We start from the raw sequence: 25,166 nt of genomic DNA, 5'->3' as shown, positions 1-25,166 counted from the left end.
AGCTCCGAGGATACTTCCACCTCCTCCGCTCTCCTCCAGGTCTGGCACTGCCCCTGCTAGCACCCCCTCCTCTCCATGAAAACGGGAAGGGTTGAGGTTCCCGCCGAGGAAGGGTGTCCCGCGCCCACCCACACCCCCTCTGACCAGCCTTACCAGTGGGGACTCGGGACGGAAGGTGGCCGGGCCGGCGTTTGGATGGTCGGCCGCTTTTTCGCTCACCGGAGCGGTCAAAATGGCTCTGTTGTCTCCCTGTCTCTGGCAAGGATGCTCCGCTGAGCCGGTGACATCACCACCGAGGGAGGTAACAGCATCAATGCAGTAGTGGGACGAGAGAGAGGGGAGGAGGGGAGGGAGGGAGGGCGGAGGGGGGAAGGGAGATGAGGGGGAGGTAGAGAGAGAGAGACAGGGAGCAAGATTAGTATCCTGTGAAACACCTCATATAAAAGCTGCTGTAGCGTGATGTTTTTTTATTTAAAGTTAAAAGCAGTATAAGTGTGTGTGTGTGTGTGTGTGTGTGTGTGTGTGTGTGTGTGTGTGTGTGTGTGTGTGTGTGTGTGTGTGTTGGGGGGTGCACCATAGAAAAATGCAGTTGGTATGAGTAAGGTTTAGTAGGTCAGGCCAGGGACATCCAGCTGAGGCACAGAGCAGGTCTCTGCACCATGGAAACTGCCTCGGTGAAGGAGTTCATAATTATAGCACCTGGGAGCAGAGTCTGGACACAGGAACAGGATTATACTGTACAAACACTGTCACCTTTCTTTTGCAGATGTGGTGCTCCTGATGTCAGGCGTCCGCAGTGCAGTTTGGCAGTTCTGGCCTCACCTTTGTACTGAGTGACATGCTATTTTTGTGTGACGTTGAGACACCTGGGGGGAAGTTTGAATTCAGCAGTTTAAAATAATTACGCTGGGTGGGTATTTCAGAAGCAGATTAAAGTAGATTTTAAGCTTCATAAATGTAAAGTTGTCTTGTTTCAGACCAACAACTAAATAAAAATCTGACAAATTCAAACTACGAATACAAAATACAATGTAAAATTAATAATTTGAATTTATACACTACACTAAACTGGCTATTATGTTGAAGATTACTGAAGGGGATTTTTATTGCTTGCAGCACATATTACATTATATTATATCACATGAACTTACAACAGGCCTTCTATTTAGGCAGAAGGGAAAAAGCACTATGTGTAATTCAGCCTCTATAAGAGGCACCCAAGCTGAAGTGCAGCGCCCGAGGTTTTCTCAATGAGAAGCTCTTAAACAGTCATTGAGCTGACTGGAGAGATGAGAGCACCAGGCATAATAATGTCAATGTGTCCTTGTGCAAGTGACCTGAGCTGCACTTCAGGGCCACAGGACCATAATGGCTCAGTGGCTGCAAAGGTTGTTGCTACCACATCAGTAAATTTCCTTTTCACTGTCATCCATCTTAAGTCAGATAATGCTGCATAATAAATTTTAAAAAAGCATAGTAGACAGTCTTGAATCAGAATAGCAGCGAAGCACTTTCCACCTGTTATTTGAATGAAGCTAATGAGAATATGTTTCCGAGTTTGTATTGAGATAAAATTCAGGGGTCCATTGTACACGAGGCTTCGCAGCAGTAAAGGTTATAGTGAACAGGAACTGTCTGACTGGTGGTAGGATACTTTGGCTGCTCAGGTTTCAGGCTGAGTGAAACACAACGCGATTGTGTTCTGTGGCCTTGCTCTTTGCACAGTCCTACCATTCCTACTGCTCTCTCTCTCTCTCATGTAGACACATTCAGTTGATGTGTAACGTCTCTCTTGGGCCCTCTCTGTCTCCTCCACTTCTATCTGATGCAACTGCTTTACTTACTTCATCAGCATGAAGAATTTCAAGGTCTAATCCATGCATGGAAGGAATATACTGCTTGAAGTGTAGCACAATCTGCCAACGTTACACAAAAAAAGGTATAAGAAGTGATTGTGAATCACAACAGAGGATAAGGATGAAGGATGATGATGTCACCCCCATGAATCACCGTACACCACATCCTAGATGAGATGCCCCCAAATGCACTCATCTCTGTTTTGAAGTGAAGTCGGCCAAGCTGAAGGTTCAGCTTTAGACGTGAGCGTGAAAGGAAATTTCTTTTGATTATTTAGAATTACCAGCGTCCACCACGGGTGATGGAGGAGGAGTCTGAGGTATGGTTTCTGCCCCGGCTTCCAGCTCTGCTCTGCCATGTCTAAATTCAGTCGCACAGAAGCCTGAATAATTTATTGGATGAGTGAGCTGCTGCCTTGAGCCTAGTGTGACAGACATGTTTTCTTAAAGAGGCGCTTTTGGTGTGTATCTACTGGAGCATGTAGAGCACCCTACTCCCACACTCATCACATTCAACATGGAAACAACAGAGACCCTAATATCACAAACTGAATTATAGATGTAAAGATGGTTCAGTGAATGGGAGGTCGCTCCTCATCTCATGGACAGGAAAAGAAGTTTTGAAAAGTGTAGTACTGTGAGAATAAAATGGTAAATTCTATTTAATGACAGAAACATATGCACTGCTGAATCTAAAGGTACAACTGTATCCAGTGCATTGATAATGACACAGTCACTAATAACCTGATCATGTTTCATCCACCTTTCATGTATCTTGATAGTTTAGCTTTCTGAATGACAGGAGGGGGGTAATTTTAATTATATACTTCAAACACATTTGGTTAGTTTAATCTATAGTTTAATCCATAATGATACATCACTAACTATTTGTTGTTTATTATTTTATTTGCATTAACAATCTGAATCTACAAGTAACTGGTTACAAAACCTGTCAAATGATAGAAGTGGATTAAAAAGTGCACTCTTTCCATCAAAACACCTTTAAATTGTACTCAGGTACAGAACTTTTGTAAATGTACGGAATTATTTTCCAGTACTGGGTATTCTCCACTGCCTGAGATTATTTTCTGGTGTCTGCTCTGCTGGAAAATACAGCTTCCCTCCTGCTGATTGTGAGATAAGCTCCCTCTGGTGGAACAGAAATAAATGGACAGTGTAGACATGCAAATCGATGTAGAACCAGACGTGTCAATAAGACACGAAACTGTGAATAAACAGGCACATTTAAAGTTTATCTGACTCATGAGGTCAATCCCATAATGATGGGAAGCCTGGCTTACATGTCAAAAACATGCAACATTACCCCATGGTGTGGACCCTCTGCACTGCCTCCCAGTGGTTCCACGCCTGGTTGCAGAGAACGAAGCTTCTCACATGAGCATCTCCCTCGTTTCCTGTGGAGCAGAGTGGAGCAGAGTGGTTCCCTCTCCCAGACACATGAATAAACTGACCTGGTGCAGGTACAGTACGGCAGAACAGAAGACGATGTATTTGCCACTCAAGCACAAACACATTGCCGCCATAAAATGACCTTTCCAAAGTGCAGGTCTGGTTACGTTAATGGAGAACAGTTTATTGTAGAGTTCAGTGACACATAGGAACACCACCATCCTGACACGTAACCTCAATTTCAACAAAATCTCATGACAAAAGGAAAAACTCTCTCAGTGACAGAAGTATTTGGTACAGGGGGTAGATGACATCTTACTGACATTTCACCGCTCAACACATCACTTGCACTGAATCGACCACTTGCGCAGTGGCCACCTCAACATTTATCACAGTTTATCACATCCACCACAGTCACAGGGGACGACTGGCTTTGTTTGACCAACTTCATGTGAGCAGAACAAATCCTGCCCATCCACTTTCTTTAACATGGGGTGAACACAGATGGTCATTGTTGAAAACTTTTGTAAATTAAAATTGTTAATGCTTGTTTATATTGCGAGGATGACCCTAACTCAGGAAGCAATACCCTACACAGAATAATTCATGAGCACAGTGGAAAACTGTGTTGAGAAAGGTTGTTAAAATCACTTAACACAGAAATATGATTCCTTGTCCAATTCCAGATCACACACTTGAGCCAGCTTTATCACTAACACTGTAGTCTGCCTTTCAGGCCATTACAGGATTCATAGGTTCAAGACTCAAACTAAAATAGCTCACGGTAAATGACACTTGTAAAAGTACAACTTCTGCTATGTAATAAATAAACTTTTCACTATTACGGACTATTTCAAAAGCTTGTATCACTAAAACACTATTAAAATAAGTCACTACTCATATATGTTTGCGAGGCTGACACTTAGCAGCACCTTTCAGTGGTAACATTACAGTACTCAATGTTTTGTACTATAATACCTTCATGTATTTGCATGGATGGACATCCAGGTATGCTTGACTTCAGTACAGTCTAAAAGCCACTGTTACCCTGCCATACCATGCATAGTGCACAGGATCAATGCCTGCTGTTTTCATATAAAAAACTTCATTAGGCCATTGTAAAGTGTTGTGATCTCTCAGTTACTGTCACTGTGTGTGATCTTAGGCGGCCAGTAACTAATAAGACGACACGTTTGTCATTTAAAGTCTATTGTCAATATAAGTGTCCCCTGTGTGATATGTTTCAATGTCCTTTTGCAATTTGACAAGCAGATTTTGAAAATTTCATTAGAAGCACTACTTATTAAATAACTGCTGAAAACGTAACAACCCACAGAGTCCTGTATAAGGACATAAAAAATCAAATATTAAATCTGACTAAACTTTCCATCATGTTTTTCATGATGTGTGAAATAGCAAAGAACTGGCATTATTAATTCTATTTCATTATTTGTGTACGATGTTCAAATGTCACCTGCGTGTTTATAAAGAATGTGGAAAACACTATTATCTGTATTTTTTATTACTTTTGGTAAAGTTATGATTAAGGGAAGTATTATCTCATTAAAAGGTTACTGTTACGTGCTGAATGACTCACTGAAAAGGGGGGAGGCATGACCGAAATCCTCCAAATACACAAGTTAATGAGGAAAATTGTCACTAGCTAGCTAATACGTGTGAGTGCAGGAAACACTTAAAGGAACAGTTAGAGATTTGAGGAAATACACTTTTTTGTTGTCTTACTTCGGGTCAAGTATTGATATCCGTTTCATCTCTGTGAATCCAGTTCAGACATTAGCTAAAGAAGTGTTTAGCCTAGCTTAGCATATAGACAGAAAGCATGGAGAAACAGTGAGAACTAGTTGGAGCAAGTTCTTGAGCAGCCAACTGGGACTACTGGTTACCAACAGTGGGAGTGACAGTCCCAGGTCTGCACAGTAACCAAACCAGTGTACATGGATTAACTGGCGACTAGCTTGCTGGTCAACTACAAGTCTTACAACAGTTGGTATAGACTTAGTATAAGTGTGTATAGTTTTTAATTTGCTAGCCACAGCTACACTAGCTGCTTCCATCTGTTTCCAGGCTTTGTGCTAAGCTAGTATCACCCTCGCTCTCTGTGCTGAATGCACAGAGAAGAGGCCTCGTATCAGCCTGAGTGTGAGTAAGATGAAAAGCAAAGCATATTTCTCCAAATCTGTAAAGAATGAAAAACACTGGAGTCTGTTCACTAGGATGTCAGAGAGTTAGCTGGAGTGGCTTTAAACGTGTTGTAAAAAGCCATGAGCATAGCCTTGCTGGAGTCACTGAGGCACTACTTCCTTCAAAGAGGCCAGGGCTGAATGGATGCGGACATGAAGCCTGTTCTCAAAGTCGTAGCCTGTAAAATCCTCCTGAAAACATGAGAGACAGATGTCACATGTAATATACTGTATGTGGAAAAAAATAAAATAAATGCTGATTTAGATTATTAGTATGTGAATATTACACCTTTGCTTGAAGTAGCAATGACCTTCCCTTTCCCACTGTCTGGATTGCAAAAAAAAAAGAAAACAGTGCATTATAACTGATCATGTGGTCTCATCCGTGGATTTCACATAAAATGGTCATCAAAAATATGAACGCTATGTGCAACACACTGACCTCTGGTTGTGAAAGGAGTATACATCCCAGTTCATAGACAGCATATGGTTGAACATATGAGTTGATCTGCCGCCCGTACTCGTCTCTAGCAGCCAGCTGGAAAGACTGGATTACAGACAAAATGCATACAAAAGCTCAAGATGAGTAAAATTAGCAGTGTAGATTTTCTGCATCAGTCTTTACTCAGTGTAGACCGATACCTGCACAGCATCTCTCATATTCCCATGACATTTGTGAATGGCACCAAGAAGGAGATGTTTCAGGCCTCTGCACGAAGCGTCATCTAAGCTCTGTAACACTGACCAGACACAGGAGGACATCACCACACTGGGTAAAATCTAATTCTTACACATCTGACTGCAGCTAACGTGGTCATGCTGGGATGAATCATGTAGGTTAAACTCACCCTGATTCATTATCTGCAGCTTGGATGAGGAGCAGTTTGGAAGTGCTTTCCACAGATACAGCACTTCAATTACACCGAGGATGCACAGCTCTCTGGTGGGCGAGATCTTTCTCAATCTCTCAGCCTGCAGATACCAACCAGACAGAGGAGCAACATGTTCGTGACACGCTTGTTATGAAAGACAAAAAAGGGCCACAAATTGCAACCAGACCCACCCTTTTGACAGCAAACTGCTCTATCTGGTTGTTTTTTCTCTTGAACAGCTTCTGCACATCTTTGAAAACTCCGCTTGCTCCATCCAGGTCACCGGAGGCTCCCTGACACACTGGAAAACAACGAAAAGGAAACATACAGAACACAGAGTGGAAGCATCCCCAACACTGCAAGCATTCGTTAGCGTGTGTGTGTGTGTTTGTGTGTGTGTGTGTGTGTGTGTGTGTGTGTGTGTGTCTCGGGCTCACCTCCAGTTAGGTAGGCATAGTAACACTGTGACCAACGTGACTCATTCTTCAGCCTTTCAAATGACCTGAATGCATCTTCAAAATTCATCTCTATCATGCTGCACCAACCTGACACGAGGACAAGCAGAATAAAATGAATCCACCGCCGTACTGTGCACGTTCAGTGGCAGTATGTCACAGTAAACCTGATGAGAAAACACATACCAATCTCATAGAGACACACATGCTGGATCTCTCTTTGGTCTGATGCAAGCTCTAATGCATCATGGAAACAGGCCAAAGCACTGTTGATATGGCACTGGGGACAGAGGAGAGAACACATACACCAACAGGTAACAGTAATCATGTCAGACACACACGTCATGCATGTGCTGAATGAGAGTTAGATAAGTAGATGGTCGATCAGATGTTGGTGAGTTAATGAACCGTCTGACATGCATATTAATCACAGGTGTTTGAACGGATGGCTAAACTGGCTGATGGAAGATTTTTTTCAGATTCGTCTGTAAGGAAAAAAAAAAGGATTTTTCTACTTTTCACCAACAAATGTTTTTATCCAGAATTACAAACACAAACAAACCATTAAAGCTCATAACCTGTCAAAGACTGCTGCCTAAAGTTCTGCTTTGCTATCGCTGATGATTACCAGCCCTGAGCCTGCGATACGTACCTCTAGCCTCTGAACCCGTCCTTTAAAGAACATGAAGAGTGATGAGTTGGGGTAAACCACCGACTTTCTCTGCAGAATGGCTTTGGCTTCCAGTAGCCCTTCATGTGTATCAGAGCCATCCAGAGCAAAGAAGGGCAGCACTACCGTGTGGTACCACAAGAGGGCCAACCTGAGCAACACAGCAACACGTTCCTCTCAGAATGGTCTGTTTTACATGTCAGTCTGAATGTGTGTGTATTAACACGGACATATGTGAAAGGTAAATATGCTCCATAAAAAGGCACTGACATGTTGGTTCACAGCTCTACCATTAGCCTGCCATCAGCTCTACCACCTGCCAGATCAGGCAAATAAACCACTATTACTGAGGTTTAACTTCAAGTTAACATAGTTTAAAGTTCTTGATTCATCAGCAGATGAAGTTTATCCAGTTATGACGGACTTACACTTTAAATTATCCATTTTTTTTTAAAGAACTTTGTGGATTTCGTTCCCGTTATCTTAAAAAAAAAGCGTAGATGTTCTCAAAGGTCTGGCGCTGCTACTAAATGAGCTTTGTAGTGGAATTATTCTGTCAGCTGCTGTTTTCAAGATCACAAATACACCATCATCTGCTGATGAAGCTCATGTGATATGATTGAAAGCTCCAGAATAGCTACCGAATGAACCTTGCTGAGAGTGGTCTGTCAGCTTAATTATTCCAGTATCAATAACTATTTAAAGATAGGACAGGGGTAAAGGTATGCATCATATACAACATGTTTAATTATCAAATGAAAGAAAGGAGAGAGTCATTCGAGACAATGCTCTGCAGCCTTTAAATCTCAGGCTTTAAACTCCTAAATCAACTATAGCTCATTTAAGACTCTCTCTCTCTCTCTCTCTGAAATGATATGAGCTCAGCCTACTCACGTAGCGAGTGGTGCCTTCATGTCCTTGCTCTCGCTCGCATACATAAGGGAGGACAGGCCCTGGAGTCGGTCACCGGGGAAGCCCAGCAGGTTGATGATCTTGAGCAGGTGTGGAGGTACCATGGAGATGCACAGATGGAAGAGGCCATAGCCAAAGCTGACGGAGCCCTTGAGCCGGTCCAGGGCCTCGGCCGTCACGCCGTTCTCCACTGGTGCGTTGTGGTTGGCGTTGTCCACTGAGAGGGAGTCCTGGCTGACAGAGGGCCTCCGCTGACAGGCCTCCTGCAGCTGGCTGATGTCACTGTGGCACTTATTGTACATTTTCCACGCCTTACGAAGAATCCAGCCTCCTTTGATATATGCTGTTATTGGTCAGACAACACAACAAGACCATAATTCATTAAACAATGAATGATTACGTTAAACAGCTAACGATTATATTCAGTCAAACTGCAAGGTCACTTTACTCATACCATACTCATACTTACCAGAAAGTTCCTGTTTGACGAAGGAGAGCACGGCGAGGTACACCTGACAGTCGGCAACAATAATCTGTCTCTGAAGGCGGTCCACGACCACAACGCCTGACCTCTGGGAGTCCATCTGTAACACGCATACACAAACATACACACACAGAATGCGCAGTAAGCACAACCTGCATCATCCTGCAACTTGTTTCCTCATTGGCTGGTCACCAGAGGAACTGCTGGACAGCGCCCACACTCGTCACTCAGTTTGATTACATTTCACAGAAGTTCTAATTGGACGTGTGGGTTTGGCATGAGCTCACTGCTGCCTGCATCATTAGGCCTGAAGCTGAAGGACATAAACACTGTAATCTGTCCTGAAGCCTTTTCTGGCCTTCATATTAGGAGACGTCAGCGGCAACTGAAACCTGTTTGTTCAAAATCTAAATGTGTGATTTCAGTAGCACCATTATCAGAGATTAGTCAAAAGCTTCCCTATTGTCTTCTAACAGTCAATTTAATACTTTTATCCATAGACAGATGTACTCACACTCTTCTTTATCTTGTTTCTGATTGTCTCTATCACTCCAGCGCTGTCACTCTCACACAGTTTCTCCGTGGTCCTCAGGTCATCACAGGCTGTCTGCATCTTTTCCTCCTCAAACGTCATCATGGCATTCTGCAAGGACACGCAGCAAAGACGTCCTTAAAACACTGACACAGGTGCTGCATTATTATTATTCTGATATTAAATTATCTTGTTCTGCAGCACAGATCTTTGCCTGAGCTGGCTTACAATCCTGCAATAAGACTGAAGGAGTGTTATGTAATACTCTTACATAGCAAGCAAAGACAAAGGGCTCTTTCTGCATAACAATGAATGGAGAAATACCGAGACATCTGTACAGCTGTGTGTTTGGGGCTGCAAAGACACTGCTGTGCTGTCGCTCAAACCTTCAGAGATCACTTTGATCCAGGCAGGAAATAATCACATATAAAGGAAGGAGAAGATGCTATATATTACACAGTGACATTTACAGACTGGCTTTATGGTTCCACATTAGCTTGCATAATATTCTACATTTACATTTACATCTCTGTGCAAATCTCTACCAAGTGGCAAGGCTCTGGGCCCCAATGTCTTTTGTCATGAATTCTATAAGAAAAAGGTTAAAGTGGTGATAGAGCCATTGACTGGAATGTACGCTGAATCATTTGAACAGGACAGTTTTCCTCAGACACTTAACCTGGTGAATGGAGAGGACAACCTTTATGATTGCTGTCCATCCTACAGAGTCTGATCAGAGTGGAATGAAAAGTGTTACCAAACTCTTTAAAGGAGATTGGAGCTTATTTTCCTACCTTGATCCAACCTGATCCAACAGGACTGATTAGTAACAGGTTTTCACACACAAATGCTCGGCGCCTTCTAACTGTATTATGATACGCACACACTGTGCAGCTCTTGATGCAGCTAAAGCTTTTGACTGGGTGGGATTTGAATATCTCTTTGAGGTTCTTCAGAGGTTTGGACAAGGCTTGAATTTATTAGGTGGGTGAGGCTAATAAAGCACAATAAAACTCATGCTTTATTGTGCCACAGTGGGAAGAGTGCTGGTCCAAGGTTGTGCCTTGAAGGCCTTTCATCTGGAGCGATGCACAAGACCAGGATGTCCCTTTTTCCCTTCTCTTATTCTTCCTGGCAGTCGAACTGCTCGTACAGACCATAAGACGTGCAAACTGTATCTTCAGTGTGAATCCTGGTGGAACTGTTCATAAACTGGCACTCTATGCAGATGATATATTTCTCTTCCTTGACTAAGCCTGAAATTTCAGTCCTTGCACTTGTCTCAACAATAAACTGCCTTTGGCAGTTTCTCAGGCAGTAGAATTCCTCCCAAGGATTTTATATCCAGGGCAAATGCTCTCTCTGATAGTGAAACATCTTTTTCCCCATTTGTCTGGCAAGGAAAGAAAAAAACACATCTCACTTTTAAGACACTACAACTGCCAAAAAAGAGGGGAGCAGGTTGCAGTGTCTAACTAACTACAGCTGGAAGTGCCATACGTAGTGTCAGGTTGGCTAAGGCATCCTCTTGATTCTGAGGGCGATCCATACCGATGCCTGGCACTGCCCTTCTCTGTCTTTACTCAGTCCTGTTAAAAAAAGAAAAATCTTTTTTTTCTCCAACTGAGGTGAAAAACAGTCCAATTTTGATTTGCATGATCAAAACCTGGAAAATATCAGCACTCATCAGCCTTTTACACCGTTACACAAAGCAAAGCCTTTCCCCCTGGAGCAGGTAAGAACGTATGGCCAAGGTCTCAGGACTGTAAGTGTTTGTTCAAGGATGAAAAATTGCTATATTTGAACAACTAAAAGCCAAATATGGCATACTATCTAAACCTTTTTATGGCTTTCTGCAGATCAGACACTTCACCAGCAATTTTCCTGCATCTCAGCCAATAGGTACTGCTGATAAGTTGTTTTTTTGGGTTTTTTTTTACAGTTTGGTAGCAATAAAAATTCCTCTTTTTTGGAAGATTACAGTCCTTCAAAACATTCAGTCATTCAATGCTGACAGAATTAATGGTGTACAGGAGAGGGAGCTGAAGAATGAGTGTGGGGAGGTGCCATGATTTGATGCAGTGGCGTCAATAGGGAAAATCTTTCAGTGCTAAAGGCTAACAGAGAGTCAGTACAGAATCCTTCACAAACTGCAGCACACACCCCACTCCCTTTATATTTTCTGTCCTGGAGTTCTCCCCTCTGTGCTAAGTGCAAGTCAGAAGTAGGGTCTTCCATAAACGGCATCTGGCGCTGCACTCTGGTATTTAATTGCTGGGAAAAAGTCTCACAGGAACTGGACTCTGGACTGGACCTTATTTTAGATAAGGAAATACAAATGAATCCTGGTTTGTTTCTGATGAATCTCTCAGACAAAATGTTCAATGAAAACTTTTGAAAAAGCTTCTCCTATTAGCAAGAAGATGCATTTCTGTTGCAGTGTATGAAGCCCAGGCCGCAGACTGCTAACCACTGGTATGGAGAAGTTTTTAAAGTTTTGCTGATGGAGCACTTGAGCTCAGTCTTGCAGGAGAATGAGAGGGTTTTGATAAGCTGTGGCCACCTTTTCCCAACGACCTGCCTAACTGCACAGCAGAGCTACTACACAGGGGAGCACTGCACTGTGGCCTGGCATCCTCCCAGTTTCCTTGAGAATATCTAATGCTCTCTCATGGCTATTTTATTGTTTTGCATTAGCGGTGTAATCCCTGATCTGCGTAATGTTTCCAAGCTCTGAGATCTCTGTAAAATGCCTTCCCATTTAATGTGTATGTTACATGGCACGCTGCTTTTTAGGCTCTGTCTTTGTTGTCATGTGGGTTTTGTGTGTTTTCTTTTGTATTAGCTACATTCTATTTTCAAAACTTCTATAAAATATCGTGTTAAAAATAATGTATCTGTGCTCGTACAGTATGAAGGCCTGCTGTGATGGTCAGATGTCACCACCCCCACTGCCTTTAGGGCCATTTAGCATCTGGGGACAGAGGATGACATCATCTCTAGCTTCATGATGTGAGAGTGTCGACATGAGGGGTGGTAAATGTGTGTGTGTGTGTGTGTGTGTGTGTGTGACCACCACACTGTGAAAAGTCTTCCTCTCCCATCAGTGATGGACGCAGCGTCATAGTAATGTACTTCTCTGCAAGAGCAATGCTGTTCTTGAGAGGAAGAAGCATCCATTACGTTAATGGGTGGAAAAGCAAGGGAGAGGAGGCCAGTGGTGACAACAATGCAACCAGTTTGACAGACTGGGCTATTTCAGGCTTTGATACTTTGTGGTTTCCTGCAGGAGAAAAAATGAATTGTGACAGTATGGGCTTGAATTTAACTCTGCTGCTATGCTGATTATATTAATAGCGGTTTTGCTAATAGTTAACACTAACTGATGTTTTCTCTTTTTTATGTATTGTTTTATTTTATCATTTTGACACCAGCTGAGAGAAAACTCACCAGGAAACTGACGAAACTGGCCCCAAAGCTCATCAGGGGACTCTGGGTCCTAGAGAGAACAGGAGACCAGAAATCACAACAGATACAAACCAAACTCAGTATGCTGTTGAAAATGATATTTAGAATAAGATCTCCATCGAGCCCGTCACATGCAGTGACGAGCTCGATGTTAGCATCACTGTCTGAAGAGAATGAATCACATGCATAACTAAAAGGAGCTACAGATGACTTCTGCTGCTGGACCAAGCAGAGCATGTTCTGGAGCAGCTGCAGCCACAGATCCTTTGCTCCGGACTGTCCATCAGCAACAAGCAAGAAAGCAAAGAGTCCAAAACTGGTTTAGATAAAGATAAAATAACAGAAAGTGGATAATCCCTGGATAAAGCCTGGTAAAGCCTAGAGGTGCATACATGTAACACTGCCATGACCTGTTTATATGATGGAAATGTCACCTCTCTGTCAGAGGTGATGTGTGTCAGTGGGAAGCTTCAGTGAGTCCCAGGTAAGGCTGACACCTGGGGGCCACAGACCCTCAGCCCCTGATAAACAGGCTCTGAAGCATCTGTAACCTCCAACAAACCAATCATTTATTTGAAATACAGTTATAATGTGACGCCATATGTTCAGTCTGTGTGTGTGTGCAGTGGCACAGTACATGCTGTTCTCTGAATCTCACTCCTTTTTCCACCACCTGTAACATGTTTCCTGGAGATCATTTGCCTTCCTGCTGATATTGCAGGTTTAAACTTGCATCATATTGAGACAGATTATTGTGGCGTGACAGCAAAAACATAAGTACCTGTATCTCCTGAACAGCTCGTCGCTCTCTTTGAATCCGTTGTTGAGCAGCATGTTAATACCTTGCAGAGCCATCTCAGCATCATCTATGTGCTCTGCCTTCTCCTCTACCTGCTGCTGCTGCTGGGACTGCTCCGGACCCGCCATTGTTTATACTACAGCTCAGAGGCTGCTGGATTAAACCAATGCGATGGAGAACAAAATATTTTCTTGGTTCTTCTCTGAAACAAACCCGCATTGGTTTATTTCCACTGGCAGAGAGCACGGGTTTAAACAGAGACGCGCCTCTGGTCGGCAGGGTAAAAAAAAAAACCCAGAACGCTGTGCAGCTCCTGCAGGCTCCAGACGTCTGTGCACCTCAGGGATAGGCCACCGATGCCCAGACTGGCTCAATCACACCACACTCCAGCGATTTACTGTACTTGCCGACAGCAGCCGTTTGTACGCGGAGTTTCAAACCAGCACACCGTCGTTCGTTAGTAAATCAGCCGTCCGTCGCTTTCTCCACGGCCACTCTCGGCAGCAGCATCCGATGCGTTACATAACGAGGATCCAGGCTGCTGTGCGGCTCCGCCAGTCCCACGTAATGCACTCGTCAAACGGCCTGGCGTCATAACGCACAGCGCACTGCCGGGAGGACGGAGGGATGAGGCCCGCTGAGGCGAAGCTGCATCCTGTCAGCCTCCATCCCTGGGACTCCCCCTGCACGGACAGGCTCCAGACCCAGCCCTCTCCTCCAGCCGTCAGCCAATGGCTGCACAGAACGGGCAGCCTGCAGGCACACTGATGACACACAGGCGAGGGGAGTCAGAGATGGAGACAGAGATGGAGCTGGTCACGCCTGGATTTATTTATTTGTTTTAAAGTTATCTTTGCCCATCTGTGTGTAGGGATTCCGACCTGTATACTCACATCAGAGACTTGTGCTTCCAAAAATGTGCCAAAATAATGTTTATGGGTCTGAGAGATATGGAGTCGAAATTCAGTCCTTGTTACATATAGACGCCTGACTAATTTTAAAAGATAATCCTTAAAAAGGATCCCTAAATGAAAGCAGTGTGATGCTTCTCCGATTGCATATCAACTAAATGACTGGTACTGTGATGGGCCATTTATATATATAATGTATAAATGCAGCCTTGAGGTACCAGATTGTAGGAGATGAGTTATACATAAATAGCATAAATCTAATTACATGTTCATGTTTTATAACATATTAGTACTGAAATGAAGCCGATCGATGCAGCCCCTGGTTTGGTGTTGGGTAGTTTTCTGGACTCACACTGTCTCAGTTTCAGACTGCAGAGCTTACACACTCTGATCAGATGTTGTAGTGGATTCATATTGGAAAAAAGACAAAGTGAACAAAGAGTCCACACAAAGATGCCATCATGTGAAGCTCGCTTCATTTTTGACTGTTGCTGTGGACACTATTGATTATGGATCAACAATAAAATACACAGCAGAGAGGAGGAGGAACTCACAACTAGAAATTGCACAACAATCTAACAGACTTAATTTAACCTAATAACTCAGTCTGTTGTTGCTGGTTTTATATCCTCACTGTGTATCTCAGTGTCAGAGCAGAGGTTTGGGAGCAGGATTAAACCTCTCCGCTCTGCAGCCACATCACCCTGTCCTCACCACTCCTGCGCTTTTTAACCGTCTCTGTACTTGCGTGTGGGATTACATTCTTCTATGTTCTGGTCCTGACATGTGAAGGATCACAGACAGACAGACATACAGAGACAGAGACAGGAAAAGTCAACAAATGCTTATACTTTGAACCGGGTGGTTGGGGGTGGTGCCTCTGTACTTGGACACTGAACTGCGAAGATTGTATCTGAAGTACAGAGGCAGAGTTAGCAGAGGCCACTGCATTCATTAACACAAGCAGATATGGAACTGGGATCAGCGGTTGGTGCTGTGAGGAGTAAGAGGGTAGTCACTGGCAACGAAGTCCGTCCTGCTGTGGTTGTGATAAAAGATGGGAAAATCCATCAAATACTCTCAGACAGCGACTTTTCTGATGTTGGCTGTGAGGTAAGCTGACTCACACGGAGCTCAGTTCAGCATACGCCCCCTTGTGGAATTAAAATGGATGTATAGCAAGAAACAATGAAAAACATGTTTAGAAGTTATAAGGACAAACATTTGGACTTCACAATCTTTATTTCTATTTGTACACAAATATTTGATTGATCTTATCATTCTGGGAAATGCAACCCACCTGTGACTGCAGGTGCTGGATGTGGGCGACAGGGTGGTGATGCCAGGCATCGTAGACTGCCATGTTCATGTGAACGAACCAGGACGAACCTCCTGGGAGGGTTTCTGGACCGCCACCAGAGCTGCTGCAGCCGGAGGGGTGACGACGATTGTAGACATGCCGCTGTAAGACATTCTAAGACATTCTGTGAATCTTCGTACATCGATGTTTTTTTTTGTCCTGTAAACTTCCTGAGTCTGTGTCTAATATGTGCATCGTGATTTTTTTTCCTGACTGTATTTTGTTCTATACTTAATGTTCACAGATGATTTCTGTTACCATAAGTCTATTTTACAGTCAGGGGTTAGAGTATGTATGGTGGGTATGACATAGTGTTATGGTGTACAAGTTGTTTGCATATAAATATTACTAAAAAGTACATTAGCAAATTATAATATCAGTGTATTACTTCTTATTGTTCTAAAACTCCCACAGAAACAGCATCCCTCCAACCACCACGCTCGGTAATTTCCATGAGAAGCTGCAGGAGGCGACAGGGAAGTGTTTTGTGGACACTGCTTTCTGGGGAGGCGTGATTCCCGGCAATCAGGTCGGCCTGCAGTGGAACAGCTTGGACAAAGTGAACACATTCTCAGCCAGGCTGTGCTGAATGAGGTCTGAAGCAAACACTAACAGCAGATGTCTCCTTGTAGCTAGAACTACGGCCCATGATCCGCGCCGGAGTGGCTGGCTTCAAATGTTTCCTCATCCAGAGCGGGGTGGAGGAGTTTCCCCATGTGACTGACTGTCAACTACACACAGCGATGAAGCAGCTTCAAGGCACAGGAAGTGTCCTGCTGGTAACTCATCAGCTGCAGCATCCATAACACTCAGCACACTGTGTGATTATTAAAGCTACAGGCTCAAATAAAGTACAGCAATGGTACTAAGATATCTTTTGCTTTGTCTCCTCCAGTTTCATGCAGAGTTAGATGTTCAGCAGACAACAGAAGAGAGTGGTGGTAAGAATAAATCGTACACAGCTGCAATAATCTAACAGAAAAGTAATGAGTAATAAATATGGGTACGTTCCAAATGATTTTCCGTGTTAGACCCTTGTCAGTACTCCACATTTCTGCGGTCCAGGCCCGATGTCATGGAAATAGAAGCTATACGCACCGTCACTGAACTCTGCCTGCAGTACCAGTAAGATCATCGGCATGGTAACAAATAACCATTATATCACAGCGGAGAATCCTGGATGAGATTTGCTTGTGTCTACGCTGATACCAGTCAGTTACCTTTCTCTGCTCCAGGGTGCGATGCCATATAGTTCACCTGTCCTCTGCAAAGCCACTGCACCTGATCCAGAAGGCGCGGCAGGCTGGAGCCCCCTTGACGGTGGAGACAACCCATCACTACCTCAGCCTGTGTGCTGAGAACATACCTGCAGGGGCCACACAGTTCAAGTGCTGTCCCCCCATCAGAGGATCCAGTAACCGGGTAAATGGAACAGGATGCAGAGCAGATACAAATCTGTTTTCAGTTTGAGCCTTAACACAAAACTGGGCTGCACTTGCTTTATTATTCTTTGATTACCAGTAGACGACTGATTGTGCCTCATCAGGAGCAGTTATGGTCGGCACTGAAGGCTGGGCAGGTTGACATGGTGGTGTCCGATCACTCTCCCTGCACCCCTGATCTGAAGAAGCTGGACACTGGAGACTTCACTCAGGCCTGGGGAGGAATTTCTTCACTACAGTTTGGTAATTAGAACTGTAGAGCTGCTGGACAGAGAGAAGCAGTCAACAGCTTGCAGCAAAAACACAGATATTACCCTCAGAAATCTGTGTAGAGCTAAAAGAAGAGTGAAAATGTGACTTAGATTTGCAGGTGACCAGAAACATGAAGCCAAATAAACTCGTGTTGGTTTGTATCTGCTGGATCGACTGTAAAAAGGCAAATGTTTGCTAACACATCCATCATATTGGCTCAATAAGGTGATAACATGTCAGTGTCGCGTTTGTAGTTTTTTCCACTGCGACCGAGCAGATTCAATTAATTAAAAAGCAAACAGTTTCCTGGTTTGACAAACAGATGGAAAGTTGTTATGCAATAAAGAAAAAACTGTTTGTGGAGCACTCACAGCATCTCACCATCTTGGAAAGAATCATTCTCATTCTGCTGACGAGGTGTGAATAGACAAAGATGCAGCTAATAAAATTAATGATGCTTGCTAACTGGTACGCCTAAAACATAATGATCCACCAACAATTTATATAGACGTAACTGTCAACAGTAGTATGTCTGCTGACAATTGTCAGTGCTTGTTTGTTAGCTGGCCTAAATCAAATTTAGCCTTTATTAATCTATTTTTTACAGCTGTGACACCTGTCAGGAAGCTGCTGTGGTCTAAACTTTATTTTCTATTTTTCATGATGTTTTTTCTGCCCTTTAGTTTATGTAACCCTGGGAGTATATGTTTCATCATCGGTCTCAAATTTGCCAAAGGTCATTGTCTCATCAGTGTCCCGCGTTCATTGAACTGGTGCCTGATTCAGTTCATGACATGATTCACCTACTACAAAGGTTTTGTTTCAGAATTTACATCATGAGTGTTTTACTATAAGAATGAATGGCTTTATGCTGTGAATTGGAAAATGCACCGGCATCACTGTGAAGTCTGCGCAGCTTCTGTCTCTGAGCCATGACAGCTTTCACATTGTTCACTGTGCGTGGAGCAGATCCAGGATTTGTCTCTATAAATCCTCTCTGCTGCTCAGCTGAAGGAGACACTGGCTAAAATTCACAAAATAAGACACATCTGTGCAACATTACCGGAAGAATCCATGCAAGTTTTTAGGGTGGATTAGTCTTTACCTCCTTCCTCCCCCCATAATCCGTCTGACAGTCACCCACACTGAGCAAAGTTCACTGGGAGGTAAACAAGAGCTGTGCTCCAGATTAGAGGACAGAACAATGATTTACTGCTCTGACAGTGAGAGAGCAGTCACAGTCTGACATGAGGAAGACTTTAACAGTGATACACAATGTTTTGGTTCTTCACCTCATGGAATAATGTCACTGGGTGGATGCAGGAGTGAATAACTGTGAAAAAACTGAAAAAACTTCATATGTGATTGATGTCAACTCAGTCTGTGCAGGACTGTTTATTATTCTCACCATTCTTCACCAGGTTTGCCTCTGTTCTGGAGTTCAGCCAGTAAGAGAGGCTTTCAGCTGCCCGATGTGGTGAGGCTTCTCAGCTGGAAAACAGCCCAGCTCTGTAGTCTTGACGACCAGAAAGGCAACCTTGGCCCCGGCTACGATGCCGACCTGGTTATATGGGACCCAGAGAGAGAATTTGAGGTTGGTATACAGAGTCCACACCATTAACAATCTCCAAACCCTGAATCAGCTTTGTTTCATCTTCTGTTTTACTTCACAGATTCAAGAAGCAAACATCAACCATAAAAACAAGGTGAGTGACGTCATCAGGACACATTTAATGAACTAATGGACTGAGCACAGATTTTTGATGATGTGACTGTGTTTGTGCAGATAACTCCTTATCTTGGGATCACTCTGCAAGGAGTGGTGTGTGCCACCGTCCTCAGGGGAAGGCTGGTGTACAAAGAAGGCTCCTTCTGCCCCGAGCCTCTGGGGAAACATCTTCTCTTCCCCCAGAGGAAAAACCAAGCCCAGCTGTGAAGCATTATACGATGGTTATCAATCATTTCTCTCACACTTAATAAAAGCTTCTCATTATATCTAAACGTTTTTCTATTATAGTTATTTGTAATAGAAGTGGGAAGACCTGTTAGTTTAACAGATTGTTGAGACCTTTTTGTAACCTTCAGTGTCTGAGCCTTTTTCTACTGAAACTTCAGTCAATGAAAAGAGAGACAACATCCAGAAAGTGCTTGTGGACATTATGAGCTGAGTATTATTATGGTAGATGTGATGAAATCAACAAAAACTGAATGAATTTTATAACTGTTCTGCACAAAACTGTCCCCAAACACACTTCATTTTACTCTAACTCATCTTTTCCAAATTTTCCAACAATATTACAATTTTATACACTGTCCAAATATTCAATTACTTTATGAATATTCTAAACCCAAAGCTGTCAGATGCTACAATTAATAGATTTAAAGAGAAGAGTAGGCTACAGCACCATGTGTTGAGCCTGAAACACTGGGGCAAGAGCATAGCAGAGAAATAGTTAAGCCTGAAGAGTCTGTGGTTAATAATTAACATTTGAGGACATGTTAGGTGACTTCCTTATCTGTAAAAATGGGAACGCATCATGCTACCTGAACTCAGAAAGCAGTGAGTGTTGACAGACTCCTGACCTGAGGACCTCAGTGGTCAGACAGAGGGGTGTGCTCAGCTGAGGCTTTACTTCACTCATTTTCACAGCTCTTTGTGGTTTTAAAGTGCTGGTCACGCTGCTGGAAACATGTCGTCCCTCTCCGTACCTCCACCAAAATGCCTGCAGAAACCGCTGGCCGTTCCTCATCGTCACATGTTCGGACCAGGACCTTCCAATGCTCCTCCTCGGATCTTGAAGGCTGGGGCCAATCCTGTCATTGGACACATGCACCCAGAGATATTTGAGGTAAATCTGTGAGTTAGATTTTCCAGGAAGAGGCTGGTGAAACAGATTTTTCAAAACATTACAGACCGTCTATGCCACATAACTGTCCCCATGGTGCACAGAGAAGCAATTACCCCCCCTCACAGAGAGACGGACAGATGTCACATCCTGAGTGAGTTTTAACATCCAGCAAAATGTAACATCTAACTATTTATTTATTTCTGTTTCATGCTGCTTGTACTGCACAACATTTCAAAGGAAAATATTGAGCATTTTACATCAGTATATTTTTGTTAACAGATCTAATTACTGGTTACTTTGTAGACTAAGGTTTTACACACAAAACATGATTAAATTTTCTGATTATGTGATTTCTAGTTTGATTGTATAAATTTAAAGGGTCACAGCTGACCAGTGTTTGGGCCACACAGTCTGCTGCTTAATGAAGGCAAAGACAATACACTGTATTTCTGTTTCAACATTACAGATAATGAGTGACATCAAAAGTGGAATCCAGTACCTGTTTCAGACTGAGAACAATATGACTTTGGCTGTGAGCGGCACCGGCCACACCGCCATGGAGTGCGCCATCTTCAACGCAGTGGAGCCCGGGGAGAATGTGCTGGTTGCGGTGAACGGCATATGGGGAGAGCGAGCAGCAGAAATGGCAGAGAGGATAGGTACTTTCAAATCAGAACCAAATGATGGAAAAAAAATCCTGAAAAAATCATGACAGAATACTACCTGTGTCAATCCAATAGGAGCCAGAGTGAACACGATAGTGGCACCTCCAGGAGGCTTCTTCACTAATGCAGAGATTGAGCAGGTATTGTGTCCTAACACTTCAGTTGTCACTTACTAACATCTGTCAAAGCTGCAGTCTCAGTGATCGTACCGTTATGTCATCGCAGGCCTTATCAAAATACAAGCCCGTCTTGTTCTTCCTTGCACACGGAGAATCCTCTACAGGCGTCCTGCATCCTTTAGACGGCATCGGACAGCTGTGTCATAAGTAAGACACAATGCTCTGTCACCACTACATCTGTAACAAAAGATAAGCAGGTGATAGCAGATGTGTTATGATTTGTGCTTACAGGTACAACTGCCTGTTTCTGGTAGACTCTGTGGCTTCAATGGGAGGAACCCCTCTACACATGGACCAACAAGGTGTAGTGTTACATCCCACCAAATGCTTCTCTGGTGCAGCTGATGAAAACATTTAACACATCTGTGTCGTGCTGCATTATCTGTTTTGATGACACTAAACAGTTTTTTGTAAATGTGTTTTGACAGAGATCGACATCCTATACACAGGCTCCCAAAAGGTTCTGAATGCTCCGCCGGGTACAGCACCCATCTCCTTCAGTCAGAGAGCGTGGTGAGAATGTATTCTATAAACCTCACATGTCTGCAAGTAATACGTTAAGATGAAACTTTAACATGTTTTTAAAACTGAATTTGTCAACAGTCAGAAAATATTCAACCGGAGGACAAAGCCCGTGTCATTCTTCTTGGATTTGAGTTGTCTTGCAAACTACTGGGGATGTGATGACAAGCCATCAAGAGTGTGAGACATTTTTGCTTCCTGTCAACAGGAACTGATCACATTTCAAACAGTGGTTTCATTTTTAGCCGCTCTCGCACATTTTCTGTATATTGCTCTGTCTTCATCATTTCCCCTCCATAGATATCACCACACAGGTCCAGTCACAGCGTTCTACTCTCTGAGGGAGAGCCTGGCTGTCCTTGTTGAAGAGGTGGGACATGTTTCAGTGAAAAATTACTGATTTTGCATTATGTGTGGAGCTGAAATAATTCTGTACTGATCACCATTAGCAGGTACAACAATGACAAAAATATACCCCTTCCACCTCAGTGCCAACAATACCTCTGTCAGAACAATGGAAAAAGTTAAATAACTATTTCAAATTACAGTTAAATCAAGTCATCACAGAGCATATTCAGTATATAGTGATATTCAGCTGGTAATGTGCAATAAATACAACTATTTACAATTCAACATTTAGAGAGAACAATAACAAGGCCGTTATTGTGCACCGCGTCTAGTCACTAAGTCGACCAGTCCACGATAAATCCCGCGGTTGCTGGACCCCTCGATTTCATCGTTGCCTCCAAGGCTAACTCAAACACGCAACAGAATCTGACGTAGTCAACATGGCGGCCTAGAATATGGCGGTTCTTACTCACCTCATCGTTGTGACGACACACAGCTATCATGTAGCTCTCATCCAACCGTGTAGCGATGTTAACTCTTCCAAAAGACCAAAGTTTCAGGCAGCTGTCCATATGCATCTTCGATGTTTCATGTTTTCTCACCTTCTCCGAGAGATGGTGCATGTCGGTGTCTGTGTTTCCATCCGGGAGAATCAGAGGGCAGGGCTAAGAGAACAGCGCGTTAGCTACTTAGCATCCTGCTAGCCACGCTTTCCGCTCATACCAGCTCCGTGAAAATCCGCGGCTGTGGGTTTTCCCCGCCTTTGCAGACACCTGCTTGATATTTGGTCTGGGTGGTCCTAATTCTTTGATAGCCAATTTATCTTGACTGCTCCGACGACAGAATGCTAGTTCCCGCGATGACACGATGGAGCTGCTCCGCTGAGTTGAAATGCTAGCTATGTTGATCTTGAACGTGAACGCGATGCGTCTGCGCTCCGCGCCTCAGTCGAACACGTGACTTTATCAGTGCGTATGACGAAAGCACGTTGGGGCAAGCCCTCCCGGAGCCCATAGAAATGCACTGCAGGGTCTACGGTTTAAAAAATTAAAAAAAAAACAGAAAAAAACATGTAAGTCTATGAGAGCGCCTGGGGTGGTTTTCAATCTGACTGAATCGCCCTAAGCTGCTGATTAGACAATAATATTCAGACTTGGAACGGCAAAATAAACTCTTATGTTTTTCGTGTGGGTCAAGGAGGGCGGTGCCCTATCGCCCACTATTAGCCAGTCGCCCCTGCGGTTAACATGGTAAACATCATACCTGCTAAACACCAGCATCATAGCATTGTCATTGTGAACATGTTAGCATAGCATTAGCATTCAGTTAGCACAGCAGTAGACTTGTAGCTGAACGGTACACAAGAAAATGGTGTACTAGTTGGAAATGTTCAGCTGTTCTATAGTGTCTGTTCTTATGACATGTTCTTTCATCTAAGGGTCTGGAGCAGTCGTGGGAAAGACATCAAGAAGTTGCAGAATATTTCCACACAGGCCTAGAAAGCATGGGTCTCAAACTGTTTGTCAAAGAAAAAGTGAGTTTCAACCATGACATGTCATTTTTACGATAAGCCTTGGAATATGTATGTAGCTGTTGTAACAGGAAAAAATGATCATCAACAACAAATGGGGTTAAATGCACTAAGTCTGACTGAATTGGTTGTTACAGAAAGCCAGACTGCCTACGGTTACCACTATCATTGCTCCTCATGGATATGACTGGAAAGAGATCACCACCTACATCATGAAAATGCATAATTTAGAGATTTCTGGAGGCCTTGGACCATCAGTTGGCCTGGTAAAAGATTTTATGCCTATATACTCACTTCCTTACTGGTTGTGTTTCCTCACCAAGAAGTTGCTTCAGTCCTGTGTAGCATTAATCCCAGATAATTTTGGTCTTTTCAGGTTTTGCGTGTGGGACTGATGGGATGTAACAGCAGCAAGGCCAATGTGGACATGGTGCTGGCAGCACTGAAAGACGCTCTGAAACACTGCCACAAGAGCAAAGTGTGACATGCTGCTGCTGGCTGGTGCAGAGATAATCCTGAATCAGCACTGTTAGTATAAGCAGGAGACTGTATGTGAGAAATGAATGATTATTCTCAGTCGTTTTTTCTGCAGCTCATTTGCTTCTCGTATGGAAACACTGGGCAGTACCTTCTACCAGCACCAGCCTGTGATCTAAGACTTTACCTGTTCTTATTTTCAGTCTAATATAATAACATGGTAACAGCTCATTTGATATGATAGTATTAACCTCTAAATGGTATATTAGATATATTTTACATGTACAACAGAGATACCCTATCCTGCACCCTTCCTAGCTAACTGTATCTTTAGATCAGTGGGTGTTCTCATGGTGGACTTCTGTCATCTTTCTGAAAACCTCAAACATGTTTGTTTTTTTTTCTGTCCATATCCAGCCTATCATTTAACTGAGGAAAACTACACATCATACACAGCTATGTTTTTCATCTTAAATTCAAAAACAGTATGACCTGGACTGTAAACTATACCACAAGGACACATTAAAGGACACAACCCAGCAGTGTTTGGGGGGGGGGGGTCAAAGTTGAAAAGGGGTTTTCAAGCATCAAAAAATAAAAGTCAAATACATCTTTGAGTTTTCTCCTTTTTTTGGTACATTAGAATGTATTCTGTTTAACTGCAATATTTTCTGAGCAAAAAAATGATGGATATATGTTTTTAACACGATTTACAGACACACTAAAATGTTGTTTAGTGTAACAGCAGTTTATGTACAAAAAATAATTAAACATGCAGTCCCCAAATACTAATTAATTGCAATTTTCATCTTTATACTTTGCTAGTGTCCTCAACAATATAATTCTGATGAAGGTAGGTTTTATCACTACGGAAGAGGGACACGTGGCGAATTCTGACTTTTTTTCTTTCTCTCTAAATATGGCCCTAATCATCTTCCGTATTATTGCAGCAGTGTCGGGTTAGGCTTAGG

The 25,166-nt window shown here is 43.2% G+C and overlaps 3 protein-coding genes across 3 annotated transcripts; 2 read left to right on the top strand and 1 right to left on the bottom strand.

Annotated features, from left to right (window-relative positions):
• Positions 1-3,543: 3,543 nt before the first annotated feature.
• LOC121183445 (tetratricopeptide repeat protein 39C) lies at positions 3,544-14,005 on the bottom strand. The gene is made up of 14 exons (XM_041040518.1): positions 13,642-14,005; positions 12,843-12,891; positions 9,375-9,503; positions 8,846-8,960; positions 8,359-8,719; positions 7,447-7,615; positions 6,981-7,074; positions 6,777-6,884; positions 6,531-6,640; positions 6,316-6,439; positions 6,110-6,207; positions 5,910-6,014; positions 5,757-5,795; positions 3,544-5,659 (listed from the first exon to the last, which is right to left on the bottom strand). The coding sequence occupies exons 1-14, from the start codon at positions 13,785-13,787 to the stop codon at positions 5,570-5,572; spliced, it is 1,737 nt and encodes a 578-aa protein (XP_040896452.1). The 5' UTR covers positions 13,788-14,005; the 3' UTR covers positions 3,544-5,569.
• Positions 14,006-15,506: 1,501 nt separating this feature from the next.
• Positions 15,507-19,602, top strand: zgc:103559. The gene is made up of 11 exons (XM_041040736.1): positions 15,507-15,683; positions 15,883-16,034; positions 16,345-16,459; positions 16,563-16,709; positions 16,826-16,871; positions 16,962-17,055; positions 17,166-17,352; positions 17,477-17,615; positions 19,046-19,218; positions 19,298-19,330; positions 19,411-19,602. The coding sequence occupies exons 1-11, from the start codon at positions 15,540-15,542 to the stop codon at positions 19,558-19,560; spliced, it is 1,380 nt and encodes a 459-aa protein (XP_040896670.1). The 5' UTR covers positions 15,507-15,539; the 3' UTR covers positions 19,561-19,602.
• Positions 19,603-20,191: 589 nt separating this feature from the next.
• Positions 20,192-25,086, top strand: agxta (alanine--glyoxylate and serine--pyruvate aminotransferase a). Its single transcript, XM_041040189.1, has 11 exons — positions 20,192-20,473; positions 20,940-21,132; positions 21,214-21,278; positions 21,364-21,464; positions 21,549-21,619; positions 21,746-21,830; positions 21,921-22,019; positions 22,140-22,209; positions 23,626-23,721; positions 23,856-23,984; positions 24,095-25,086. The coding sequence occupies exons 1-11, from the start codon at positions 20,315-20,317 to the stop codon at positions 24,200-24,202; spliced, it is 1,176 nt and encodes a 391-aa protein (XP_040896123.1). The 5' UTR covers positions 20,192-20,314; the 3' UTR covers positions 24,203-25,086.
• The last annotated feature ends 80 nt before the right edge of the window (positions 25,087-25,166 follow it).

This window comes from Toxotes jaculatrix, chromosome 6, assembly GCF_017976425.1.
Source record: "Toxotes jaculatrix isolate fToxJac2 chromosome 6, fToxJac2.pri, whole genome shotgun sequence".
NCBI lineage: Eukaryota > Metazoa > Chordata > Actinopteri > Toxotidae > Toxotes > Toxotes jaculatrix.
The sequence above is the reverse complement of the archived record's forward strand: the minus strand, read 5'-3'. Positions and strand labels throughout refer to the sequence as shown.

Coding starts and splice junctions, on each gene's coding strand:
- LOC121183445 (XM_041040518.1), bottom strand. CDS start 13,787: ATGGCGGGTCCGGAGCAGTCCCAGCAGCAGCAGCAGGTAGAGGAGAAG. Junction 12,892..13,641: donor GAGCTGTTCAGGAGATACAG/GTACTTATGTTT, acceptor TGTTCTCTCTAG/GACCCAGAGTCCCCTGATGA. Junction 7,075..7,446: donor GACGGGTTCAGAGGCTAGAG/GTACGTATCGCA, acceptor CTCTGTCCCCAG/TGCCATATCAACAGTGCTTT.
- agxta (XM_041040189.1), top strand. CDS start 20,315: ATGTCGTCCCTCTCCGTACCTCCACCAAAATGCCTGCAGAAACCGCTG. Junction 20,474..20,939: donor TGCACCCAGAGATATTTGAG/GTAAATCTGTGA, acceptor TCAACATTACAG/ATAATGAGTGACATCAAAAG. Junction 23,985..24,094: donor TTGGACCATCAGTTGGCCTG/GTAAAAGATTTT, acceptor TGGTCTTTTCAG/GTTTTGCGTGTGGGACTGAT.
- zgc:103559 (XM_041040736.1), top strand. CDS start 15,540: ATGGAACTGGGATCAGCGGTTGGTGCTGTGAGGAGTAAGAGGGTAGTC. Junction 15,684..15,882: donor TTTCTGATGTTGGCTGTGAG/GTAAGCTGACTC, acceptor CTGTGACTGCAG/GTGCTGGATGTGGGCGACAG. Junction 19,331..19,410: donor ACATCAACCATAAAAACAAG/GTGAGTGACGTC, acceptor GTGTTTGTGCAG/ATAACTCCTTATCTTGGGAT.